The sequence below is a fragment of the Vombatus ursinus genome, unplaced genomic scaffold (genome assembly GCF_900497805.2).
Source record: "Vombatus ursinus unplaced genomic scaffold, bare-nosed wombat genome assembly UNPS02014959.1, whole genome shotgun sequence".
NCBI classification, from domain to species: Eukaryota; Metazoa; Chordata; class Mammalia; order Diprotodontia; family Vombatidae; genus Vombatus; species Vombatus ursinus.
In genome coordinates, this window is record NW_020954737.1 from 2,776,654 (window position 1) to 2,803,010 (window position 26,357).

The window sequence follows — 26,357 nt, forward strand, 5'->3', positions numbered from 1 at the left end:
CACCCATTCTGGTGGATGTCAAGGATGTGGTACCTGAAGTGAACCAAATGAAGGCATTCTGCTAGTATGTTCATGATGGGGAAGAAAAGTGTTAGAAAGATACTGATAGACTCAGTCATCATTGGCATTGCAAGTTTTTATTTCGGTCCTTTGACCGAATTGTCCAGTGACATAAACACTGATGTCCTATTCCCAAGGAGGTCATCATGTGTCATTAATTTCCAGTGTTATGGCACTTTTATTGCCAAGACTCTTACTGCCCTGAAACCATAGACTATATGCTTCATCATGGTTTTGAAAATCTTCACCACCCTGGAAATCACTGCCAATGATGACACAAACAAGGAATGATTACTTTGGGTCCCAAAGAGATCTTCCAACTGTGGCAAAGCACTTTGTGGCCTCGTCTATCAATGTACCAAAAGCTAGAGTTTGGACTTAACACTTAAAATGTTTGGATTCTGGGCCTGCTGTTGGGATAAATTCACTGTGATCAACTCTTTGTCTTTCAATCACCTTCATGTTCATTTTGACAATGTTGAGCAGCTTCTGTCAAGACTCACTGGATGTTCAATCACTTCCACATGATCCCACCAGAGGAAAAATGCCTTTGTGGTGTTTGCCATATCAACCATATGGTACATTAACTCTTTTGCGAGCTAGACTCAGGCCCTGTTGCCCTATGATGACCAGTATACTGCCCTATACACCACTTTGCTTCCTGCTTCCAGTATTGCAACATAGAATGAAATGGGAAGTATATTACCAAGTCAAATGGTCCAGTTGACTATAATATAATTCCCATTGTTTGGGGAGAGCCAAGGACCAATAGCCACTATGATTTATGCCACGTAATTCACCAAAGTACCTGATAATTCCCTGTGATTTTGCCATCCTTATCTAGGTACAGCTTCCAATATTTAATGACCTTTATTACAAGATCCTCCTAGCTAACTTCCCAGCTCAGACTGGGGTTCTGATGAAGGGGAAAATAGCAAAGGAACACAAGGAACTCCAGAAATAACCTGGAAAACCATCAGCCCCACAGGGTCTTTGAGGGAAATCATCCCCACAAAGCTCATTCCATTTATTCTTAGAACATTAATTGTTGCACGTGAGCCCAGGAACATTGTTCAGGGCATTGTCTGGGATGTCAACAATTATGATCAGTAAAGAGTGGAGTTAGGAAAGCAACTGGCTTAGCAAACTGAGCCTGAGTTGGATTCAAATGTGAATGTTCATGTTGGCTCTACCAATGGGCAAATCAACTTTCTAAAAAATAAAAGAAAATAAGGTCTCCAGTACCCTATTATTCCTCTTCATCTTCCTGCTCCTCCATTATAGTCTCATTTCTGGAAAAATCTAACTGAAAAATCATTCATGCTTTCACCATTGCCTATTGTATAATAAGTTTGGCAGATTCAGATGATTGTTTTTATCTCTTTACTCAAAAGTAAATCAATCCCTCCAGTTATTTGGGAGCATTCATTTAAGCTAAGGAGAATGACAAGAGACTGGCTTGCAAATGAGAAAGTTACTAATTTATTAATTTTAATGGGGGAATATATGAATCAGTTTTCTAAGGCAGAAATGACTGATTAGAGAGGGACCTTTATATTCCTCTAGGGTTTAAGAGGCAGGGCAGGGGAGGGAAAGACAAGGAATAGAGAAGGGAAGGGAAGGGAAAAAAAGAAATCAAAGTTTAACACCATTGTTGTTATACTTCCATTCAATGGACCTAATGAACAACTCAGCCTTAGACTCATTTTTCTACACCTAACTGAACTCTCTGGATCATGTCCTCAATTGTGTGGGAAGCCTTTAATACATCTCTGGCAAGTCCTACAACCTGGAGACAGAAATTATTTTGGGGGGAAATGGTGATATTCAGATTTCTCTGTAGCTCGTTCAGTTCCTTGAATTCCTCTTCACCGAAGTTTTGGATGGCTTCATCTGAGGAGGAATAACTCTTTTGTCCTTTTAAAATTAAATCTTGTATCCAAGAGACAGTGTTTTCAATATTCTCCTTACTTTCACCACATATCTGAAACACAGTTGATTCCATTTTCTTTCCAAAAACCAAATCATGTCTTGTAAGACCTAAAAGTACTAAAAAAAATAATTAATACTGTGAGAATATACTCATGAATGTTTCCTAAATAATGCCAATCACAAAAAAGTGTGCAACTTACCTTTTAATTTGGAGAACAATGAGGTTGGCATCGTAGAGCCCTCCCTTTTTTTCATAATGCCATAAAACATTTTTAGTAGCTGTGGTTGGAAGATGACTACTTTTATATTTTTCATTGATTGGCCAGACCCTTTCCATGCAAAGTCTTCAATAGCATCAATTATTTTTTTAGTAACAATATCTGGGTCTTGTTTAGCATTTCCTATAAGAATATAACAATAAAAAGATACTACCAAGCAATCAATTTGTAGGTTGAAACATTTATAGCTAGAAAGGACCTTAGAGGCCACTTAGTCCAAATCTTTCCTTTTACAGATGAGACAATTAAAGCTTAGAGAAGTTAAGCGATTTTTCTTTCCCATGTCTACACAGTTAGTGAAGTATCTGGCAAGGAATTCGAGCCCAGGTCTTCCTGATTCTAGCTCCAGCATCCTTTCCACAATAACATGATATGTGTGATGTGCCTAGGATTTGGTCCTAGAAACCTACAGTCCCCAGGGCAATGGACCCATGAATCTGATTAAGACTTTGAACTCCCCTACCCAGGCAGTTCAGGTCTCTATTCTTCTTTTGTCCCAGCAGGTTGTCCTTTATGGTAGGTAATTTATCTCATCCTCTAAACTCTGAAGGACACTTACATGAAGAGAAGCCATCCAATGTGGGTTCAAACTCTGTATTTTTCTTTGAAAATAGGAGAATGTAACATCCCTTTGAGTTACCTCATTACAAAGGTCATTTATTCAACTATCTATATTATTTTTTATATCTCTGGGTACCAAGGAAGATTTTTTTAAAAACCCAAACTAAATGTCTTTTCCCACAGGGAGCTTATACCATAAGGTATGTAATCCTTTTCATTGGTTCTAGCTGATAAATCTAGCCTGCAGCCTTAATTCTGACTGTCAGTATGAAAACTTTCTACCACTGGTCAAAAAGGTAATTAGACAAAAGACTGAGGATGAAACAGGGTAAACTCATCACTACTCTCCAAACTCAGAAACTGTCCAAAGTGGGTTAGCAACAGCATCTTTATATAGTATCATAGAATTAAAAGCTGAAAGAGACCTTAGAGATATCATCTAACCTTCTCATTTTGAAGATGAGGAAACTGAGGCCAAGAGAGGGGAAGTGACTTGTCTAAGATAACAGAGGGTCGGAATTTTAAACCAGGTTCTTGACTCCAAATCCAGGATGAAGAATTAAATTGTTACATGAATATGAAATATTTAATGAATATCACCCTAAGACTTATATGAAATGATGATGGATGAAGGAAACAAAGCCAAAAGAAGAAAATTTGTAATGACTAAAATGATGTAAAAAAAAGAGTCAAAATGGAAAGGCAACACAACTCTGGTCAGTGATTATGGCCAAACTTAGTATCATACTGTCCAAATTAAAGGACACACCCCTCTTTTCTCTTAAAAATTGACAAATTGTTTGAAGGGGATATATGTTCTAAAGGATTTTTGGGGAGTATTTGTTGGGCAATATCTGTTAGGTTGAAAAAGTCGAAATTTTTTAAAAGAGTAAGTACAAATTAATAATGTTAACTATATATACATATATGTATATGTGCACATATATATTTAAAATAAAAGTTATCCTAGAAGTTATGTAGAGGGTGGAGCTAAGACAAAGAAGCTAAACAACCAGGATACTACTGTAGTAATACAGGTATAAAGTGACGATGAGCTGGGCTAGGGTGCTGTCCATGGTAGTAAAGAGAAGGAAGAACTGAGTCTGAGAAATATCATGGCAGAATAATCATGGTAAAAATAATCAACAAACTTCTTTCACAGCATGGCTAACATGGAAATGTTTTACATGATTGTACATATATATAACCTATATCAAATCATGTAACATCTTAAGGAGGGAGGAGGGAAAAAATTTGGAATTAAAAATTTCTTAAATGAATATTTTAAATTGTCTTTACATGTAATTGGAAAAAATAGAATACTATTTAATATACATAGAAAAGAGGATAATCAACAAATATAGTATATCTGGATAAGGGATCAAGGTGGCATGAAGAAGAGACCAAAGCCTGGATTTGGAGGTTGTAAGTCTTGGGAAAAAGAAAAATAACAATGCCTTTAGTCATAAAATGGAAATGGAAAATGGTTCCAATTTGTAGGAGAAGATAGTGAAAAGAGCACTGGAAAGGATGTGAGTTTTAATTGTGTCTTTGTACTAACTCACTGTTCATTGATCTTGGCAAGTCACTTAACTTTTCTAGATTTCAATGTCCTCATCTGAAAAAGGAGGGAATGGCCTAAAAAAACAGTAAACTGTTGAAGGCCCCTTTCAGCTCTAAAAATCTGATGATTCCACTTCTGTAATGAATTTGTTTGATGTGGTAACTTTTAGGTAGCAGCTAGAACTTGAAACAGAATTAGGAAGGAGGTAGGTGGCATGGTGCATAGAGTTCTGGACTTGGAATTAGAATATCCTGAGTTCAAATCCTGCCTCAGAAACTTACTAGTTGTGTGACCCCGAACAAGTCACTTAACCTTGCTCCAATTCACTTTCCTCTTCTAGAGAATGGAGATATTTACAATAGCTAGAATTTATAGAACTTTGAGGTTTGCAAAATGCTTCATAAATATTATCTTATTTTGTACTCACAACAACCCTGTAAGGTAGGTGCAATTATTCTCTGAGGAAAATAGAGAGACAAGAGAAGGATGAAGCCTTGGCGGAAAGAGAGGAAGAAGAAGAGCTGCTGAAAGAAATTGAACAATGAATTAATTTTTTTTCCTTTCCACTTAGTCCTGTCTCTATTCTTTTGTGCCCCTTTCTTGCTCTTTATCAGTCTAGTCTGGGGTGGGGTACCTGCAGCCTCAAGGCCACATGTGGCCCTCTAGGTCCTTAAGTGCAGCCCTTTGACTGAATCCAAACTGCACAGAACAAATCCCTCTAATAAAAGGATTTGTTCTGTAAAACTTGGACTCAGTCAAAGGTTGCATCTGAGGCCCTAGAAGGTTCCCCATTCCTGGCTATTATTTTGATTTTCTTTTTCACCTTGTTCACTCATGGTTTGAGTATTCACTAAGACCCACTGATTCCCACAAAGGCAATGGTGCTTAGAGTTAAAAATATTATCAAGACAGACTAACCTCATAGTTATTTGCCTTGTCAAATTTTATTCTTAATTTATTAGTGAATACAGACGCTAAGGGACACTGATAATTTAGAAACTAATTCTGCCAAGAAGCTACATACCTGTTCCAATGAGTGGGAGGGCAACAGATTTGCTCTTCAAGTGTTCACACTCTTGTAAGACACTGGAAACTGTTTCTTTAATGTCTTTGTGACCAATTACATGAATTATTTTTTGGCACTTCAGATTTCCCCCTTGTGTAATTATAAAATTGTCATGAGGCAGTTTAGCTGGAGAAATGAAGAAGAAAAGTAAAAGGCATAAAACATGAACCATTTAAATCTGTCGGTTATTGAGAATATAAAATATTATATTTAGGCAAAGGAAAATAGTACATAAAAGAGTCCTGAATGACACAATTCTTGTTGATTTTTTCTGTTTAGATTTGAATAGACATTTTTTTTAGTGAGGCAATTGGGGTTAAGTGACTTTCCCAGGGTCACACAGCTAGTAAGCGTCAAGTGTTTGGTCTGAGTCCGGACCTGAACTCAGGTTCTCCTGACTCCCGGGCCAGTCCTCTATCTACTGCACCACCTAGCTGCCCCTAGATTTGTATAGACTTCCAAAGATGATAAGGACTGTATGAGTCATGTAAGTACAACTGTCTCACATGCATGAACTCCTAAAACATCATTGACAAGTTATTATGCACTTTCTATGTAAACACCTCCAGCGATAGCAAGCCAATTCCATTTGGGGGCAACTATAATATTAAGGTCTTCTTTAAATCAGGCTTATTTGCAATTTAAGTTTTGCCTCATTGCAAGTTAAGTTTTGTCCTCTAGAGCTTCATGCAATAGGTCTAATCCCCTTTCCATATGCCAAGCTTTCAAGATAATGAAGATAATGAACTTTACTCCATCTCCTACCACTCTTATGTTGTCTCTTTTTGAGACTGATGAAAGTCTGTTGCATATGACAGCACCTGGTGAAAGTTTTCACAGACTCATAAGCAACTTCCCTAAAGCCCTAAAAGATTATTTAAAATTTTTTTAAAAATAACATTATTTTTCATCATTCTTTTCTTTTTAAATTGAATTCCAAACCTCACCCACTGAGACTGTAAGCAAATGATATCAATTAAACATGTGAAATCATGCAAAACATATTTCCATATTAGCCCTATCACAACAATGAAAAATAAATAAAATGAGGAAATTATACTTTAATTTGCAGAGTTCACTTCTCTCTCTGGACATGGATAACATTCTTTCATCATGAGTCCTTCGAACTGTATTGGATCATTAAATCGATCAGAGTAGTCAAGTCTTTCACAGTTGATCATCATTATAACATTGCTGTTACTGTGTACAATGATGGTTCTTCTCATTTCACTTTGCTTCAGTTCATATGGATCTTGGCATGTTTTTTCCCCCTAAAACTACCCAACTAGTCATTTTTTTTAGGCAATTGGGGTTAGGTGACTTGCCCAGCATCACACAGCTAGTAAGAGTCAAGTGTTTGATCTGAGGCTGGATTTGAACTCAGGTCCTCCTGACTTCAGTGCTCTATCCACTGCACCTCCTAGCTGCCCCTCCAACTAGTCATTTCTTATAGCATGATAATACTTCATCACAATCATATGCTCAATTGATGAGCATCACCTCAATTTCCAATTCTTTGATACCACAAAAAGTTGCTATAAACTTTTCCTTTTTCTTTGATCTCTTTGGGATACAGACCTAATACTGGTATTACTAAGTCAAAAGGTATACATAGCTTTGTAGCCCTTTGGGCATGGCACCAAATTGTTTTCCAGGATGTTTGGACTAGTACTCAACACCCCCAACAGTTTATTAGTGTACCTATTTTTCCTCGTTCCCTTCATCATTTGTCATTTCTGATAGGTGTGATGTGGTACCTCAGAATTGTTTTAATTTGCATTTCTCTAATCAATAGTTATTTAGAGCATTTTTCATATCATTATAGATAGCTTTGATTTTTTCCTTTGAAAACTGCCTGTTCATATCCTTTTACCATTTATCAATTGGAAATGGCTCTTACTTTTATAAATTTGACTCAATTTCCTATATATTTGAGAAATGAAGTTTTTTCAGAGAACCTTGTAAAATTTTTTTTATATTACTTCATTGTCTACGCTACTTTTAGCAAAATGTAGTGTCTTTGATTATCCCTTTTAATTAGGTCTCTTTTTGCTTTTGTTTTCTCTGAGATCATGATCACTACCCCTGCTTTTTTTTTACTTCAGCTAAAGCATAAAAGATTTTGCTTCATCCCTTTATTTTGACTCTGTGTGTTTCTGTTTCAAATATGTTTCTTGTAAACAACACATTGTTGTATTCTTATTTTTAATCCTTTCTAGTATCCATTTCTATTTTGTGGGTAAACTCATCCCATTCACATTCACAGTTAATGATTTCTGTGTATTTCCCTCTATCCTAATTTCCCCCTCTTTCTTCTCTCTCTATTTTTATCCTGTCCCTCTCAAGAATATGTTTTGCTTTTGACCACTGTCTCCCATAATCCACCCTCCTTTTTATCATCCTCCTCACCCATGTCTCATATCCCCTTCCACCCCCCCCCCACTTTACTGTTGGGTAAGAGGTTTCTATACCCAACTAAGTGTGTGTGTGTGTGTGTGTGTGTGTGTGTGTGCGTGTGTCTGTGTGTGTGTATTCTTCTCTCTTTGAACCAATTCTGATGAGTATGAGGTCCAAGCATTACCTGCCACCCTCTCCATTTTCCCTTCCACCATAAAAACTCTTCTTTCGTGCCTCCTTTACATGAGAAATACTTCCCTATTCTACCTCTCCCTTTCCCCTTCTCTCAGTGCTTTCCTTTTTTCTCACCTCCTCATTCTTTTGGGAAGATCATCCCAATATAATCACCTCACATTCATGCCTTCTGTCTATGTAGACTTCTTCTAACTGCCCTAATAATGATAAAGTTCTTAGCAGTTAGATGTGTCATCTTCTCATGTAGGAATGTAAACAGTTTAATTTATTGAGATCTTTATGACTATTTTTTTACCTTTCTGTGCTTCTCTTAAGTCTTGTATTTGAAAGTCAAATTTTCTATTCAGCTCCTGTCTCTTCATCAGAAATGTTTGAGTTCTTAGAATAATTGGGAGGTGGAGCCAAGACAGAGGAGTAATGGTCTGAGATCTCCCCCAAAACCCTCCAAATACCTTTAAAAATGACTCTAAACAAATTCTTGAGCAGCAGAACCCACAAAAAGATGGAGTGAAACAAATTCCTGACCCAAGATGACTTGGAAGGTTGGTAAGAAAGGTCTGTTGCACCAGGGAAAGAGAGGAGTGTAGTCCAGCATAGGCAGTGCCAATGCAGACCAGGTCTCAGCAAACCTGGAGCAGTCCTCAGGGCTACTAAATCGGGGGCAGCAATGGTGGTTTCCAGACCTCTCAGCCCACAAACACCAAAGACAACTTAGAAGGTTAGCAGGAAAGGTCTGTTGCACCTGGATGAGAGTGGAGCACAGTCCAATGCAGATTGTGCCAGCACAACCCAGGGTGAGGAATAGTACTAGCACACCAGAGTTTACAGCCACAGTGGAGGTGAGACCCTCCTTACAGTTTCAGGGTAGAAAAGAGTGCTTGTGGTTGCCCATGGACCAGAGCACAAGCTAGGAGAGTAGTAAAGACCTTTCCTTAGATCATACCACCTTGGAATAACTGAAAACTTACAGGTACCTAGAAGTATCTCTGAAAACAGCTGCATAAAACCCCTGAAGCTTGGGACAGTGTACCCTCCACCCTGGAAGCAGAGCCCTACTTTAACAAAGACTTAAAAGTCAAGTAATAGGCTGAGAACATAAGAAAACAATGGAACAAACTCTGACTATAGAAAGTTACTATGGTGACAAGGAAGATCAAAACACACATTCAGAAGAAGACAGCAAAGTCAAAGTTCCCACATGCAAAGTTTCCAAGAAAAATTTCAACTGATTTAAGGGCATGGAAGAGCTCAAAAAGAATTTTGAAAATTGAGTAAGAGAGATAGAGGAAAAATTGGGAAGAGGAATTAGAATGATGCAAGAAAATCATGAAAAATGAGTCAACAGTTTGGTAAAAGAGACACAAAAATACTGAAGAAAATAACACCTTAAAAAACAGACTAGGCAAAATGGTAAAAGAGGTCCAAAAAACCAATGAGGAGAACAATGCCTTAAAAAGAAGAATTGTCCAAATGGAAGAAAAAAAGATCTAAAGGCTCACTGAAGAAAATAATTCCATAAAAATTAGAATGGAGCAAGTGGAAGCTAATGACTTTATGAGAAATTAAGAAACAATAAAACAAAACCAAAAGAATGAAAAAATAGAAAACAATGTGAAATATCTCATTGGAAAAACAACTGACCTGTAAAATAGATCCAAGAGAGATAATTTAAAAGTTATTGGACTACCTGAAAACCAAGATCAAAAAAAGAGCCGGGATATCATTTTCAAGAAATCATCGGGGCAGCTAGGTGGTGCAGTGGATAGAGCACTGGCCCTGGATTCAGGAGGACCTGAGTTCAAATCTGGCCTCAGACACCTAACACTTACTAGCTGTGTGACCCTGGGCAAGTCACTTAACCCTGTTGCGTAGCCAAAAAAAAATAGTCAGAAAAAAAAAGAAATTATCAAGAAAAACTGCCTTGATATTCTAGAACCAGATGGTAAAATAGAAATTGAAAGATTACAACCAAGAATCATCTACCCAGCAAAACTGAGTATAATCTTTCAGGGGGAAAATGGAAATTCAATGAGCTAGAAGACTTTCAAGCATTCTTGATGAAAAGACCAAAGCTGAATAGAAAATTAGACTTTCAACTCAAGAGAAGCATAAAAAGATAAGCAGGAAAGGGAAATTAGAAAGGACTTAATAAGGTTAAATTATTTACATTCTTACATGGGATGATGATATTTGTAACTCATAAGACCTTTCTCATTATTAGGGTAATTAGAAGGAGTATATATAGGCAGAGGGTATAGGTGTGAATTGAATATGAAAGAATGATATCTAAAAAATAAAATTAAGGGTTGAGAGAGGAATGTACTGGGAGAAAGAGAAAGGGAGAGGAAGCAAGGGGTAAATTATCTCATGTAAAAGAGGCAGGAAAAGGCTTTTACAGTGGAGAGGAGGTGAAGGGGAGTGAGTGAAACTTACTGTCATCAAAATTGTCTCAAAGATGGAATAACATACACACTCAATTGGGTATAGAAATCTATCTTACCCTACAGGAAAGTAGTGGGGAAGGGGATAAGAAAAAGAGGCTAATAAAAGGAAGGGAAGATTAGTGTGGGGCGGGTAGTTAGAAGCAAAATGCTTTTGAGGAGGGACAGGGTGAAAGGAGAGAGAGAATAGAATAAATGGAGGGAAATAGAGTTAGCAATAGTAACTGTGAAAAAAATTTTGAAGCAAGTTTCTCTGATAAAAGCCTCATTTCTCAAATATATAGAGAACTAAGTCAAATTTATAAAAATAAGCCATTCCCCAATTGATAAATGATCAAAAGATAAGATCAGTTTTCAGGTGAAGTAATCAAAGCTATCTACAGCCATATTAAAAGAATACTCTAACTCACTGACTGAAGAAATCCAAATTAAAACAATTCTGAGGTCCTACCTCATACATATTAGATTGGCTAATAGGACAGAAAAGGTAAATGAAAAATGTTAGAGGGGATATGGGAAAAAATGAAACATTAATGCACTATTGGTGGAGTTGTGAATTGATTCAACCATTCTATAGAGCAATTTGGAACTATGCTCAAAGGGCTATAAAACCATGCATACCCTTTGAATTAGCAATACCACTACCAGGTCTGTATCCCAAAAGAGATAAAAAACCAAAAGGAAAAGGACCCATGCGTACAAAAATATTTATAGCAGCTCATCTCTGGGGTTAAAGAATTAGAAATTGAGGTGTTGCCCATCAATTGGGGAATGGATAAACAAGTTATAGTATATGATTATGATGGAATACTATTGTGCTAAAGAAATGATGAACCTGAAAAGGTTTTTCCAGAAAAACCTGGAAAGACTTGCACAAGCTGATGCAAAGTGAAATGTACTGTGTACAAAATAATAGCATTGTTGTAAGATGTTCAGCTGTGAATGGCTTAGCTATTCTCAGCATTGCAATGATCCAAGACAACTCTGAAGGACTTATGATGAAAAAAATGCTATCCATCCCCAGAGAAAGAACTGATTGTGTCTGAATACAGATTGAAGCATATTTTTTTTTACTTTATTTTTTTTGAGGTTTTTTGTCTGCGTTTGCTTTCACTAATATTTCACTAATTTCACTGACATTACTATAATGGATATGTTTTGCATGACTAACATATATAATCTATATCAAGCTGTTTGCCTTCTCAATGAATAAGGGTGGGGAGGGAGGAACGGAGAGAATTTGGAACTCAAAGTTTTAAAAATTAATGTTAAAATTATTTTTACATGTAGCTGGGGAAATTTTTTTTATAAATAAATAATTATAAAAAAAGGAATGCTTGAAAATCCTCTATTTCATTAAATATCCTTCCTCCTCTGAAAGATTATACTCAGTTTTGCTTGGTAGGTGATTCTTGGTTGCAATCCTAGCCCCTTTGCCTCCAGGAACATCAAATTTCAAGCCCTCTCCTCCTTTAAAGTGGGAGCTACTAAATCTTGTGTGAGCCTGACTGTGGTTCCATGTTATTTGAATTGTTTCTTTTTGGATACTTACAATATTTTCTAATTGACATGGGAGCTCTGGAATTTGGCTATAATATTCCTGGAAGTTATGATTTTGTGATCTCTTTCAGGAGATAATTGATGGATTTTTTCAATTTCTATTTTACCACCTGGACCTAAGATATCAGAGCACTTTTTCTTCATAATTTCTTGAAATATAAGGTCTAGGCTCTTTTTTGATCACAGCTTTCAGGTAGTACAATAATTTTTAAATTATTTCTCCTCGATCTATTTTCTGGGTCACTCATTTATTTATTTATTTATTTTTTTGGTGAGGCAATTAGGGTTAAGTGACTTTCACAGAGTCACAGAGCTAGTGAGTGTTATGTGTCTGAGGCTGGATTTGAACTCAAGTCCTCCTGACTCCAGGGCTGGTGCTCTATCCACTGTGCCACCTAGCTGCCCCTACTCATTTTTCTAATTAGATATTTCACATCTTCCTCTATTTTTTCACTCTTTTGACTTTATTTCATTGTTTCTTAATGTCTCATGGGGTCATTAGCTTCCACTTACCCAATTCTAATTTTTAAGGAATTATTTTCTTCAGTTAGCTTTGGTATATTTTTTCAATTTAGTGAATTCTTTTAAAGGATGTCTTTTCTTCATTGCATTTTTGTGCCTCTTTCACCATTAGGCCAATTCTGTTTTTTAAGGTACTATTTTCTTCAGCATTTTTTTGGGTCCTTCTTTTACAAAGTTGCTCTTTTCATAATTTTCTTGCATTACTCTCATTTCTTTTCCCAATTTTTCCTCTACCACTCATCTCTTTCTTGAACTCTTCTAGGATCTCTTGTGGGGCTTGAGTCCAATTAGCATTTTTTTTTGAGGCTCTGTTTTAAAGATGATTTCACATTGATTTCTACCTCTGAGTTTATGTCTTGGTTTTCCCTCCACCACAGTATCTCTCTATGGTCAAGTTCTTTTTTTTACTGTTTGCTCATTTTCAAGACTATTTCTTGAATTTGAACATTATGTTGAAGTTGGGCTCTGCTCACATGGGGGTGGGGAGGCACTGTCCCAAGCTTCATGCTTTTTTGGTACTGCTATTTTCAGAGCTAGTTGCAGGGGTTATGTGATCTGGAGATAGTTGTGGTCTTTACCCAGAAGGTAAAGGGCCCCTGCTCCCCTGTAGCTGCAAGTGCTAGTGTTGCTCTTGGTCCTGGAACTCTAACCAGGGACCCTGCTCCTTTGTGACTGAGAAGGCTCCTCTCCACCCTGGAATTACAACCCAGGACTGCTTCTGGGCAATGTACTTGCTAAGCAGTGCTGGGTCCTTTTTCTAGTGCTGGCAAAAGGTGTCCTGTATTCTCCTTGTGACCAGTTATCCAACCCATCCTTACCATCTCTGTGCTGAGAGCTCCTGAAGCTGCTATTGCTGCTGCTGCTGCCACTGTAGTAGCAGTTACCTCCAAGGCCCACCACTGGTGCTCTTGCTGCACTCTGGGCCAGCTCCTACCCCATTGTCACAGACCTCTCCTACTGATCTCTGAAGTTGTCTTAGGCTGGAAAAATATCTTTCTCTGACCTCTTGTTGGTTCAGCTGTTCAAAAATTTGATTTGAGGCTTTATTTTAAAATTGTTTGGAGGATAGTTGTTTTGGAGGAAAGTTCAACTAGGTTGCTGCCTTTACTCCACCATATTGGTTCCATCCTGTCCTAATTGTCTTTTTTATTTTTAATCAAATTTTATCAGTCTTTTATATTTTTTACATCATAAAAATGATCCTTCCCTTTCACCTTCCTGGAAAGCTATCTTTCCTATAACAAATAATAATCCAACAAAAAAGAAAGAAAAAATAGACAAAACTTATCACATTAAAAAGTCTGAAAATATAAGAAATGTAACACACTTGTGTGCCACCTACCTCTGCAAAAGACTAGAGTAGGAATGACTTCTTATATATCTTCTTTTGAGCCATACTTTTTCTTTGTAATTTTGCAACACATGCTTTTGATTTTTTTTGGGTGTCTATAATTGTTCTTTCCACTTACATCATTGTAGTTATTTTCCATATTGTTATTTTGGTTCTGCTTATTTCACTCTGCATCAGTTCAGGTAAGTTTTTCCATGTTTCTCTGTATTCATCATATTTGCCATTTCTTACAGTATTTATTCCATTATATTCATGTGCCACAATTTGTTTATCCATTCCCTAATCAATGAGCATTTACTTTGTTTCTTTGCTATCACAAAAAGTACAGCTAAAATAATTTGGTATATATTGGAACTTTCTTCTTATCAATGGCCTCCTTGGGGTAAAAACATAGTAGTTGAATCTTTGGGTCAAAGGATATTTACTTTTTAGTAAACAAATTTAATCTTTTAAAAATATAATAGATACTTCCTAACAAATGCTTAAATTTCTTTGCAAGGGACACTCCAGGAAAAAAATTGCTTATAGCTATTAAAAAAAGGAGGGTTTTCACCTTAATTTTGATGCTAATAGTGCTATGAGTATTAGTGTGATAATTTACCAGAGTTTTATTGACTCTTCAAGTTGACTTTATTTCCATATTTACATAACAAAGATTGGTTCCAGTAACCTACATTGTTTGATATTGGCCATGTATGAATCAGGGCTAAATGGTCCATGCTCTGAGAGGGTAAAGAGACTCTTTAATGGTTTTCAAGTCAAAGGAGCTGAAAATTCAGTGCACCTTTTTAATAAAAGTCCTTCTTGGATTCTCCAGGTGGCATTTGTGAATTCAGTGAAGAATCTATGCTTCATTCATATTGTGGTGACCCTGGTTTCACTCCTTATATGGTGTGTGTATTTAACTAGGTGAGTTTTCACTTGGGGCCCTAGTCTCCTTTGCCCCTTTTGTATTTGTTCTTGTCTGATCTAATGGGAACATATATTCCATGTGGATGTATCCAGGAGGTGATCTTGTGAGTTTAAAAGATAGAGAGATTTTGAGGTCCAATGAAAAAAAACTAAATGGTAGCAGAGAAGGATCCCTGGCTACTACAATAGTTTCTCAATTGGAGAAAGAGGCCAGCCCCTATATATTTGATCAAGCAGCATCAAGCAAAGGTGAATTTTGAAATTGCTAGTTAACAATCCTGCAACCTGTTCTATGTTCTGATGAGGAATATGGATCAGCATCCCAGTGTAACTATTATCATATGTTAAATTCCTGAATCCTATTAATTTTAGCTAAATGTGTACTTGTGAGTCTTTTTGTTTGTAGCATTTTTTTCATGTAGAAATAAATTACATGTCAGGTAACCTCTTCAACATTTTATAGAGTACCTTTTTTAACTTTCTCCTTTTATTTCCCTATAATTATCAGCTATAACCTAATTTATTATAATTAAAACTATCCCCTGTGGTAGCCAGGATGGAAGATTTCATGAGCCAATAAATGTGACAAAAGGGAGCCACTTTGGAAGAGGCAGAGTCCCTAGGACAAACATGGGTCAAACAAGCATTCCAGACACCAAAGTTGAGAGGGAGTAAGGACGAATTCCACCTTTGGGCTCAGTCAAATAGTTTTTCAAGGCTAGAGTTATAGTTGTTGCATATATTGTAATTCCTGAACTCTCCTAGCTAACAGTCCTAGTGTCAACCCCTTTTCATTGTGAAAATTTTAGATATTGTGGTAAGTTGGTAAAAAAAATAAATTTGGGAGCATAAGAACCAATAAAGGTGTCTCAAACCATATCATATGTGGTTACTTTCTTACAAACATGAATATATTCAACTTTAAATTTAAAGTGAAATTATCACAATGACACTTTTGCATGGAACACTGGCTCTTAAAATACTTCTCATTTACTGTGATCATCTCCTACATCCTCATGTCACACACCCAACCCTTTTACTTTGACTAGTTTAAGGCTAAAATATAAACATAGATGCCATACCCAGTTGGGCACATTCCAATTCCACAGTTGGTCCAGCAGCTTCAAAGATGGCTTTGGAGACCCCTAGATAAGAAAATCATAATAAGAATGAGCATGAATCACAGAATCATAAAATATTGAAAATATAAGGAACCTTAAAGGTCATGCATTGTACCCACTCACCCACCCCCACTTAATTTTACAGATAAGGAAATTGGGGCCCAGAGAGGAGAAAAAGCACATGCTGAGCACACAACTAGTAAGTGGCAAATCTAGAAGTTAAGTTCTGGTCTTCTCATTCTATGTCTTATTGAATCAAAATTCAGTCTAATTTACTTCAATCATGGCAAGTGTTTTAAGTCATTGATATAGCTTATGCAACAATAACAATTCATATAATACCTCCTTTGTGGTTGAATGTTTCATTTGTAGAGTTTACAATAACATCTTCTTGTTCCTCAGTAATATCTCCAGAGGCAACCATAAAGGAAATAGAACCAATTGTTGTTTCATAAACTCCAGGTGCAGTATTAGAAATAGTCCCAAAGAAATCTAAAGAGAAAATAAGAAAAACAAGATACCAAGATGGATCCTGTGACTAGTATTATGAGGCTTTATTATATGTTTCTCTCTTATTCCTCCCTTTACCCCTTCAAGAAATTTCTTGACTTTAATTTCCAAGACTCAACAGAAAAATTTTTTGTTTGAAAGGATTTAGGAAATTAGATGAGTGTTCCCTTTCCCCAATCTTTCTCTGTCTCCTTCCCCCTGCCAACCTATGATTATGCATAAATCAGGAACTTTCAACACAGAGATCTTATTTACTGATGTAGACTGGTGTCTCATAAATTAATTCTAGTATTAGAGAATTCTTGGAGCATTGAGAGAATAAATAATTGATCATGGTCACAGAGTTAGTATGTGTCAGAGGTAGAACTTAAATACAAGACTTCTTGATTCTAAAACTGACCCTCCATCCATTGTGCAATTCCATTTCTCTTATGTATCAGCACAGTAAAATTTAATGAGACAGAAATATTTGGTTAGTTGAGTTTTAAATTCATCTATATAGAGACCATATATCTCCAACTGAGAAAATACTAGTCTCAGCCTTTATGGGGTCAAAAAAGAGTTTAGATAATTTAATAGGCCAGGCAATTCAGTCTTGTGTCTGATTGACTCATGCCAAATAAATACGACTAGTGTCTAAAAGTCTAAGAATATTGTAGTTGCAGAGATTTGAGGAAGATGGTGCCATGCTATGACAAAGAGGAGCCCAGATCCCTTGAAAACTATTCAGTGAGGCTTAGAAATCTATCAATCTAAGGCATAGTCAAGATAGTGGAGAAAAGGCAGGGATTCCCCTGAGCTCTCCCCCAAACCCCTCCATAAAACTTCATATAATGTCTCAAAACAAATTCTGGAGTGGCAGAACCCACAAAAAAAAAGTGAAACCAATTTTCCAGCCCATGGCAACTTAGAACATTGTCAGGAAAGATCTGTTGCATTGGGGTGAGAGTGGAGCACAGTTCAATGCAGTCCTTGCTCTAGCACACCAGCAGTAGGCTTTGGGGTTGACTGAATCACTGGCAGCAGTGGCAGTTTCTAGACCTCTCAGTCCACAGACAGTAAAGGGGTCAGACAATTGGTTAGAAGGAAATTACAAAGGTCACTTTGCTGGCACTAGGAGGCAGGACTCTGTTGCATTGCCCATACTTGAATATGAGTCACAGTCCTGGGTCTCAGCCCCAGGGCAAGGAGGAGCACTAGCACACCAGAGCTTGTGGCCATAGGGGAGGTAGCACCCTGGTCACAGTTCAAGGGTGGAAAAGAATGCTTGTGGTTGCTCATAGATAAGAGTACAGGCCAAAGAGTAGTAAAGACACCTCTCCCTAGATTATACCACCTTGGAAGAACTGAAACTTACAGGTCCCTAGAATTATCTCTGAAAAAGCTGCACCAAAAACCTAAAGCTTAAAACACTATCCCCTGTACTCCAGAAGCAGAGCCCCACTTTGGCATAGAGTTAAAAGTGAAGAAATAGGCTAGATTTTTAAAATCAAGTAAAAGAGATAGAGGAAAAATTGGGAAAAGAAATAAGTAATGCAAGAAAAACATGGGGAAAAAAAGAGTCAACAGCTTGGTAAAGGAAGCACAAAAAATACTGAAGAAAGTAACACCTTAAAAAAAACAGAATAGGCCAAATGGTAAAAGAAGCACAAAAATCTAATGAAGAGAAAAACAACTTGAAAAGCAGAATTGGCCAAATGGAAAAGGAAGTACAAAAGCTCACTAAAGAAAATTATTCCTTAAAAATTAGAATTGAGCAAGTGGAAACTAATGACTTTAGGACACATCAAGAAATAATAAAACAAAATCAAAAGAGTGAAAAAATAGAAGAAAACATGAAATATCTCATTAGAAAAACAACTGACCTGGAAACATATCCAGGAAAGATAATTTAAGAATTATTGGGCTACCTGAAAGCCATGCTAAAAAAAAGAGACTATACATCATCTTTCAAGAAATTATCAAGGAAAACTGTCCTGATATTCTAGAACCAGAAAGTAAAAAAGAAATTTAAAGAATCCACCAATCACCTCCTGAAAGAGATCCCAAAATGAAAACTCTCAGGAATATTATAACCAAATTCCAGAGCTCTCAGGTCAGAAAAGGAAAAAATATTACAAGCAGCCAAAAAGAAACAATTCAAATATCATGGAGCCACAGTCAAGATAACACAAGATTCAGTAGTTTCTATGTGAAAGGATTGGAGGGCTTGGAATATGATATTTCAGAGAGCAACTATGATTACAACCAAGAATCACCTACCTGAGCAAAATTGAATATAATCATTTGGGGGAAAATAGAAGTTCAATGACATAGAGGACTTTCAAGCATTCCTGATGAAAAGACCAGAGTTGAATAGAAAAATTGACTTAAATACAAAACTCAAGAGAACCATAACAAGGTAAACAGGACAGAGAAATCATAAGGGATTCAATAAGGTTAAACTGGTCACATTCCTACATGAAAAAATTGTACTTGTAAGTCTTAAAATCTTTCTCATTATTAGGGCAGTTAGAAGTATACAAAGAGGAAATGTGTGTAAGTTAAATATTGTAGGGATTAAAATTGTCCAACCTACAATAAAAGACAGTGAGGCAGAGCTCTGAGCCAACTGCACTTTATTAAAGGTCCATGGTCCTCTCTAATAAAGTGGAACTCATATTTTCCTCGAGATCTGAAATGCCCCCTTCTTCCAGGGCCTTGTATTTATAAAATTTGGTACCCAAATATGCAAAAGAGGCATGGTGAAATACAGAATCTCATTGCTTGATATACCTTGTTCTTGAGGACCAAAAATGACATATCAGTGGGGGGGGAGGTCATAGGTTTGGTGAAGCATGGGGCATCTCCATTGACTAAATGGTCATAAGATGGTCACCTGCATGTGTTGGACAAGAGGGAATGGTCCAGAGGTGCAAAAATAAAATGGAGGGCTTTCCATGTTGTTGAATCATCTCTGCCACATTGTGCTTGGTCATCATGACAAGGAAAAACAAGGGTGGAAGGTTTCTAGTTAGCTTCCTATGATTAAATATATGAATTTACAATCTATAGCTCATAGCTCTGGGGCCTAATACACAGAATTTTATAATCACTACTCCTATAAAATCATATCAAATTGATTACTACTGATTGGAATAGAGTAGAGGTCCAAATGAATTATTTCTCACATATGAAATGGGATATTTGTCTAAAATGAAATGGGATAATTATCTAAAAAAAAATTAGAGGGTGAGAAAAAGAATGCACTGGGAAAAGGGGAAAGGGAGAGGTAGAATAGGGTAAATTATCTGACATAAAAGAGGTGTGAAAAAACTTTTACGGTGGAGGGTGAAATAGGAGTGGTGGTGGAGGGGAGAGCATAAAGCTTATTCTTGCGGGAATTGGCTCAAACGGAATAATATACATACTCAGTCAGATATAGAAATCTATCTTATCTTACAGGAAAGTAAAAAGGAAAGGAGATAAGAGGAGGGGGTGTCCTTATGGAAGGAAGAGCTACTGGAGGAAGTAAAACATTTTTGAGAATGGACAGGATGAAAGGAAAGAGAATAGGATAAACAGGAGGGAAATAGGATGGAGGGAAATACAGAGTTACTAATAATAACTGTGAAAAAATTTTTATAGCAAGTTTCTCTGATAAAAACCTCATTTCTCAAGTATATAGAGAACTAAATCAAATTTATAGAAATAAGAGCCACTTCTCAATTGATAAATGGTCAAAGGATATGAACAGGTAGCTTTCAGGTGAAGTAATCACAGCTATCTATAGTCATATGAAAAAATGCTTTAAATCACTATTGTTTACAGAAATGCTAATTAAAACAACTCTGAACTACCACCCCATAAATTGGCTAATATGACAGAAAAGGAAAATGACAAATGCTGTAGGGGATGTGGGAAAATTGAGACACTACCGCACTGTTGGAGAAGTATACTGATCCAACTATTCTGTAGAGCAATTTGGAACTATGCCCAAAAGGCTATAAAATCATACATAACCTTTGATCAAGCAATACCACTACAAGGTTAGTATCGCAAAGATGTTTTTTTAAAAGGGAAAAACTCCCATATGTATAAAAATATTTATAGTAGCTTTTTATGTGGTGGCAAAGAATTGGAAATTAAGGGAATAGCCATCAATTGAGGAATGGCTGAACAAGTTGTGGTATATGACTGTGAGGGAATATAAGAAATGACAGGCAGGATGCTCTGTGAAAAACCTGGAAAGTCTTCCATGGACTGATGCAAAGTGAAATGAGCAGGTCCAAGAGACCATTGTATACAATAACAGCAATATTGTATGATAATCAACTGGTGTCAGCAATACAATGATCCAAGACAGTTCTGAAGGACTTTTAATGAAAAATACTCTCCATCTCCAGAGAGAGAACTGATGGGATTTAAGTGCAGATTGAAGCATACTTTATTTTTTTGTTTTTCTTGTTTTTTTTTTATCTGTGTTTTCTTTCACAACATGACTAACAAAGAAATATATTTTGCATGACTGCACATGTATACTATGTCAAAGTGCTTGCCTTCTCAGTTGAGGGGGAGAATGGAGAGAGGGAGGAAATTTGGGACTCAGAAAATTGTAAATGAATGTTAAAATTGTTTTTACATGTTATTGGGCAAATAAAATATTAAATAGAAATAAATCAATCAATCTGGAAAGAAATAAGAATTGCCTCTAATCTCCCTTATCCAACTGAAGGATCCATCCCTGGATTCCTATGGAAACTCTGGGATAGAAAAGCCAGGATAGGTGGAGGATGGCATGCAGGCAGACCTGGTAGACTCACAGGGGGTCCATCATGGCATTCCTGGCTTGATATCAGAAACCTTGAGCATCTGTAGGTAGAGCCTTCAGCAGGATAAGGTCCCAGAGCTCTGTGGCAAGAGGAAATTGCTAGGCAGAGCCCAGACCTAGAGTCCCTTGAAATAGGACTTTCTCTGGGTCTCTATACTCAGAACTAGGCAGTCCCTACTCCTGACATTAAATTGTGGAGATTAATTCCAGGTCAAGACCCCAAACTAGATAGTGATGTAGATGATAGAGATATACAAAACAGGGAAACCTGAATAATGTAAGAAATCCTTGGATACCCCAATGATAATAGTAACTCCTCAATAAGTCCAGGGGCATAATTAAAGAAAAACATGTCATGGTCACAGGAAGTGCAAGAGTAGCTAGAAGAAATGAAATGAAAAATATAGAATGGAAATACTAAGGAGGAAAAAATAGCATGGAAAACTGGCACATTAGAACAGATGATAGAAAATCTCACTGAAGAACTGAATGCCCTGAAAATTAGAATGGACAGAAACTAGTGACCAATAGATAAACACACACACACACACACACACACACACACACACATACACATAGACACACACATATGTATGTATAACAAGATATTGAAAAACAAAAGTAAACGGAATAAATATAATATCAAAGATACGAAAAGGAAAACAGGTCAAAGACAGATGACCTACCACACTCTCTGAAAATCATGATTTAAAAAGTCTGGGTGCAACATTTCAAGAAATTATATATAAAAACTGCCTATAATGCTTAGAACCAGAGAGGAAATTGAGAATTCATTGATCACCTCCAGCAAGAAACCCCAAAATAAAAACTCCCAGGGATGACATCATGAAAATCCAGAGCTTTCAGATCAAAGAAAGAATACAGCAAGAAACGTTGTATGTGCTTTGCCATCTTCTCTACTGATGTTTTGTTCTTCATTTGGATCATCATTAATTTGCTTAGAATTTTAACTACTATCAAATGCTTAGTAAGCAACAGTAAATTCTTTAACAGAATAATTTTACTAGACCTTGTCTATCAATAGTCTTGGCAACTCTGCAACTGGTAGGATTTCCATTTCCATTTCTACTATCCCATCTAGTGAATTCATCTGAAAATGCCTAGAAATAGAAACACAACTACTTAGTACAACAATTCTTGATAGAAATAGAAATCCAATTCTTTACCAAATACACCCTGCAAGTAAACAAAGATTTATTTAGATGATTATTCATTACAGTGCATATTCCCAGTAGAAACTCCATTCTTAAATCTTGGACAAGAAAAATAAAGAAAGCTAATCTTTAGGTAGTAGAGCCAGCACTAGAATTCAAAGGACACTGCATTTGGAGTCACAGTACCTATGCTAATTCCCTAGTGTGCACTTTACTACTACCTGTGTGGCCTCAGGGAAATCAGTTAACTTCTCTGAGCCTTAATTTTCTCATCTATAAAAATGAAGGGATAAGACTAGGTGGCTTCTTAGGTACCTTCCAGTTCTATGTGTGTTCTCCTGTGATTTTAAAGAAGAAATTTTAGAATCCTAAAGGAAGACTATTTGATAGGCGTTGTTTTCCAAGTAGACCTAACTGTCCTTACTTAAGCAGTGGTCCTAAAAAGATTTTACCATGGAAGGATTTCTTATGTTAAACGAAATTTTAATGGAAATTTTATGACAAAATCTATTTAAATAATTGTTGAATGCTTAATATGAATGATCCTCAATTTTAAAATGCAATGAGAGCTGAGAATACAAATAGAAAAGCTAATTTTTGCCATCAAGAAGATTACAATCTAATGGAGGAGATAATGCAAATTAGTGAGTGGTAGATGGGTAGAAAGTTTTGCTCTGGGAAATCATAAAGATGGTGAGTAGAACAACAGAGTGGTCTATTAACATATGCTTTCTAGATGAAATGGTGGTGATGATTTGGTTATAGTTCTCAGAGAAAGAGATGCAAAGAAGGGGAGAAGGTAAGTATACCTATAAACAGCCACATGGCAACATGGAAAAAATGATTGAGGCAGTTAAGGACAAAAGGTCTTAGGGAATGCATGGTTTAGATCTTCCCAGGCATGGCCTCTAGATTGTGGAATAACAGCAAAGCAGGATTGGCATCTGTGCAGATCACACCTTATCCAGACCTTCTCCCATTGTGATTTGTGATCTTAATCTCCCATCAATCTTTCATAGAAGATCTCCCCACCCATGAGAGGACTTCTTTAATGTTTGTTAAGATTTCATGCTTACAAGTACAACATTCTGCTTGTTTATTAATAAGGTGTACTCCAGAGTGAGGAGAGTTGATCAAGAGGGTTTGGTCAACTTGATAGGGTTAGGTTTCCTGGATGTGAATCTATATCCCCATCAATTATACCCTCTGACTGGAGATAGTCATTGTTTGGGACTTGGATTATGTGATTTAAATTAATCTAAAAAGTGTTTATTAAGTTCCTATATGTGGAAGAAATCATGTTAAGTGAAATGCACTTCAATTGAATTAAAACTTACCCACAAAAATGCTTTAAGCTGAGACAAAGGACCTTACCTCAATGTTTTCCATATCAGTGGCCTGCAACAGAATGTGAACTTCTTTTAGGGTTTTCAAAGGTGTTGTACAACTGAACTTAAACACTTGTGAGAGGATTAATTCAGCAAAAATGGTTTTTGGAAATGTTGCCATTCCTGTTCCAATTGCTGGAAATGTGACTGATTTTAGAGAGAGAATCTCAGGAGTGTCCAAACATTCTCTGACTATATCTTCCATGATCTGAAAAAAAATACACACACACACACACACACACACACACACGTGTGTATAAATATGCATATTATATACAGATGTATAAATAAACATTATGTATATTTATATGTATGTAAAATGAGACTCCTGTCAGGAATAGAGGATTTTGGGAAATAAAAACAGCTCTATACTCATGCAATTGATAGTTACTCTTCAGGCTTATTTAGCATTTTTTCTTAAATGCTAACAGTGGATGAAGAGTGGCTGGAAATGGGTCTGAGGATAGAAAGAAAACTAACATTTACGTGGAGTGTAGATGAGATGGTGAAGGAAGAGATAGGACAATGGCATGGATGAGAGTTCCTTCAATAAGAATGAACTCTGTATACACTGAGAAAGCAGTTTATACAGAAGAGAGTGCTAAGACAAATGTGGAACTGACCTGAATCTTTGTTCAATGAAAGCTCTGATCCAAAAGGTTCTGTTTAAAGGATTCTGGGTCCTAGTGCTCAACATCTCCTCCCCCCTCCTCAATCCTTCTCTCCACAAAACATGGAGCATATAACAACAAAATAGAGCAGTGAGGAGATGCCATTTATCAGGTATGTTTTCATCTTATCTAAAGTGGGTATTTTCTGAATTCTCTGTTTTTTAATTTCTCTCTGAGTGCTTTAGGAAGAGGGTATTTGGAGGGATAGAGAGAAGATGGTAACCAAAGATATGGAGTGTGGGTGCTAAAAATGACCATGATGGGAGGGTGTTTCCATTATGGGAGGAGTTTCTGCTTTCTATGCCTTTGGGACTTAATGATTGATTTTAAAGGGGAAAGGGGGAAGAAGAAAGAGAAAAGAATGAGTAGAAAAAAATAGAAGGACATCACAGAGCTTCATATTCATTCAGAATAGTGAAGGGAAAGAAGAAAGGAAATTCAACTACTGAAAGAAATAACATTTTCAGTGGAAAGTTGACAGTGTATTAAGTGCTTCTAAAAACAGTTGTACATTTGAAAACTAGTGAGAGTAGAGCTATAATGCATGTAGGAAACTGATCCATGAAAAACTAGCAGAATGTTATTACTCTACAGAAACCTGTGGGTTTCTTCCAGGTGTCTTCCACATAGATATGCTGATTGTAAATGCTCCCACATGTCTAATGTGGAGACTAATCCCTATATACATATTTATTCTTTTTAGTGAAGGTGTGTGCATTTGTGGGAAAGTGTGTTCAAAATTTAAGGGGGAGTATTTTCTGATTTCTTGAATTACTGTGGTATTTCACTGAAAGCCTTTGTTTTGAATGAGGTGTATAGCTGACTAGTAAAACTCAGTACACTGTTGGGGGTTCACAAGCTACAGTTTAGAAAGGATTCTGATCTATAAGGTTTCAAGAACCAGGAGTAGCTCCTAGAGATCCGTGGCTAAAAGGGCCTTGGGTACTTCTTTTAAATATTTCTCTACCTTTTGTGAATGACCTTTTCCATTATCCCACACAGGAATTACTGCATGGAGAACAAAGATGCAGTTCAGATTACAGCCACTGGTCAGGAGAACAGATCCTGTTTTCATCTCCATTCTTTGCCCCACTTCATTTAACTCTGCTTGGAGAGATGAACCAGCTTTCTTCAATATGGCCCGAGAAAGTTCTCCTCCATTAAAGGGAGGATTCGAGGAAATGGAGTTGACAATAATATCAGTCTTAAAGAAAAAAAACCAAGAATTTGTTAAAAATCAAATCATATCAACAGACATTTGTTGACTTTCTATGCTAAATGTGAGGCACCATGAGAAGTATAAGACATACTCCCTGCCCTGAAGGAGCTCACAATCTAAAGGGGTGAGAAGACAACATGCAAACAAATATGTTTTTTGTTGTTGCTGAGTTGTTTCAGTCATGTCTGACTCCTTGTGACCCATTTATATACAAAAAAGCTATATATAGGTTAAATAGGAAATAATTAAGAGAGAAATGCCACCAGAGTTAAGAGGGGTTGGGAAAGATTTCTTGTAAAAGATGAGATTTTAGTTTAGGCTTAAAGGAAGTCAAAGTCAGTAAGTGGAGTTGAGGAGGGTAAGTATTCTAGGATGAGGGACAGCCAGAGAAAATGACCAGAGCCTAGAGATTGAATGTCTTTGTGGAACTGCCAGGAGGCCAGTGTCAGTGTGTATCAGGGAGAAAGATGTAATGAGATTGGAAAGGCAGGAAATGGCTAGATCATAAAGATCTTTGAATACTAAATAGACAATATTGTATTTTATTCTGGAGGTGATAGGGAGCACTGGAGTTTAGTGAGTAGGGGAGTGGCATGGTTAGATCTGTACTTTAGCAAAATCACT

The 26,357-nt window shown here is 36.7% G+C and overlaps 1 protein-coding gene across 2 annotated transcripts in view; it reads right to left on the reverse strand.

Moving 5' to 3' along the window:
- Positions 1 to 1,519: 1,519 nt before the first annotated feature.
- LOC114030334 (poly [ADP-ribose] polymerase 14-like) overlaps positions 1,520 to 26,357 on the reverse strand; it is a 55,406-nt gene continuing 30,568 nt past the window's right edge. Inside the window, exons 7-14 of one of the 2 annotated variants that reach the window (XM_027845140.1) lie at positions 25,482 to 25,718; positions 23,830 to 24,051; positions 22,311 to 22,401; positions 16,303 to 16,452; positions 15,922 to 15,984; positions 5,420 to 5,587; positions 2,193 to 2,393; positions 1,520 to 2,109 (exon numbers count right to left, since the gene is read on the reverse strand). In XM_027845140.1, the coding sequence (XP_027700941.1) occupies positions 1,763 to 2,109; positions 2,193 to 2,393; positions 5,420 to 5,587; positions 15,922 to 15,984; positions 16,303 to 16,452; positions 22,311 to 22,401; positions 23,830 to 24,051; positions 25,482 to 25,718 (1,479 nt within the window). In that variant the 3' untranslated portion in view covers positions 1,520 to 1,762. Of the gene's footprint in view, positions 2,110 to 2,192; positions 2,394 to 5,419; positions 5,588 to 15,921; positions 15,985 to 16,302; positions 16,453 to 22,310; positions 22,402 to 23,829; positions 24,052 to 25,481; positions 25,719 to 26,357 lie in introns of those variants that run through there. The other variant, XM_027845141.1, reaches the window with a different exon arrangement.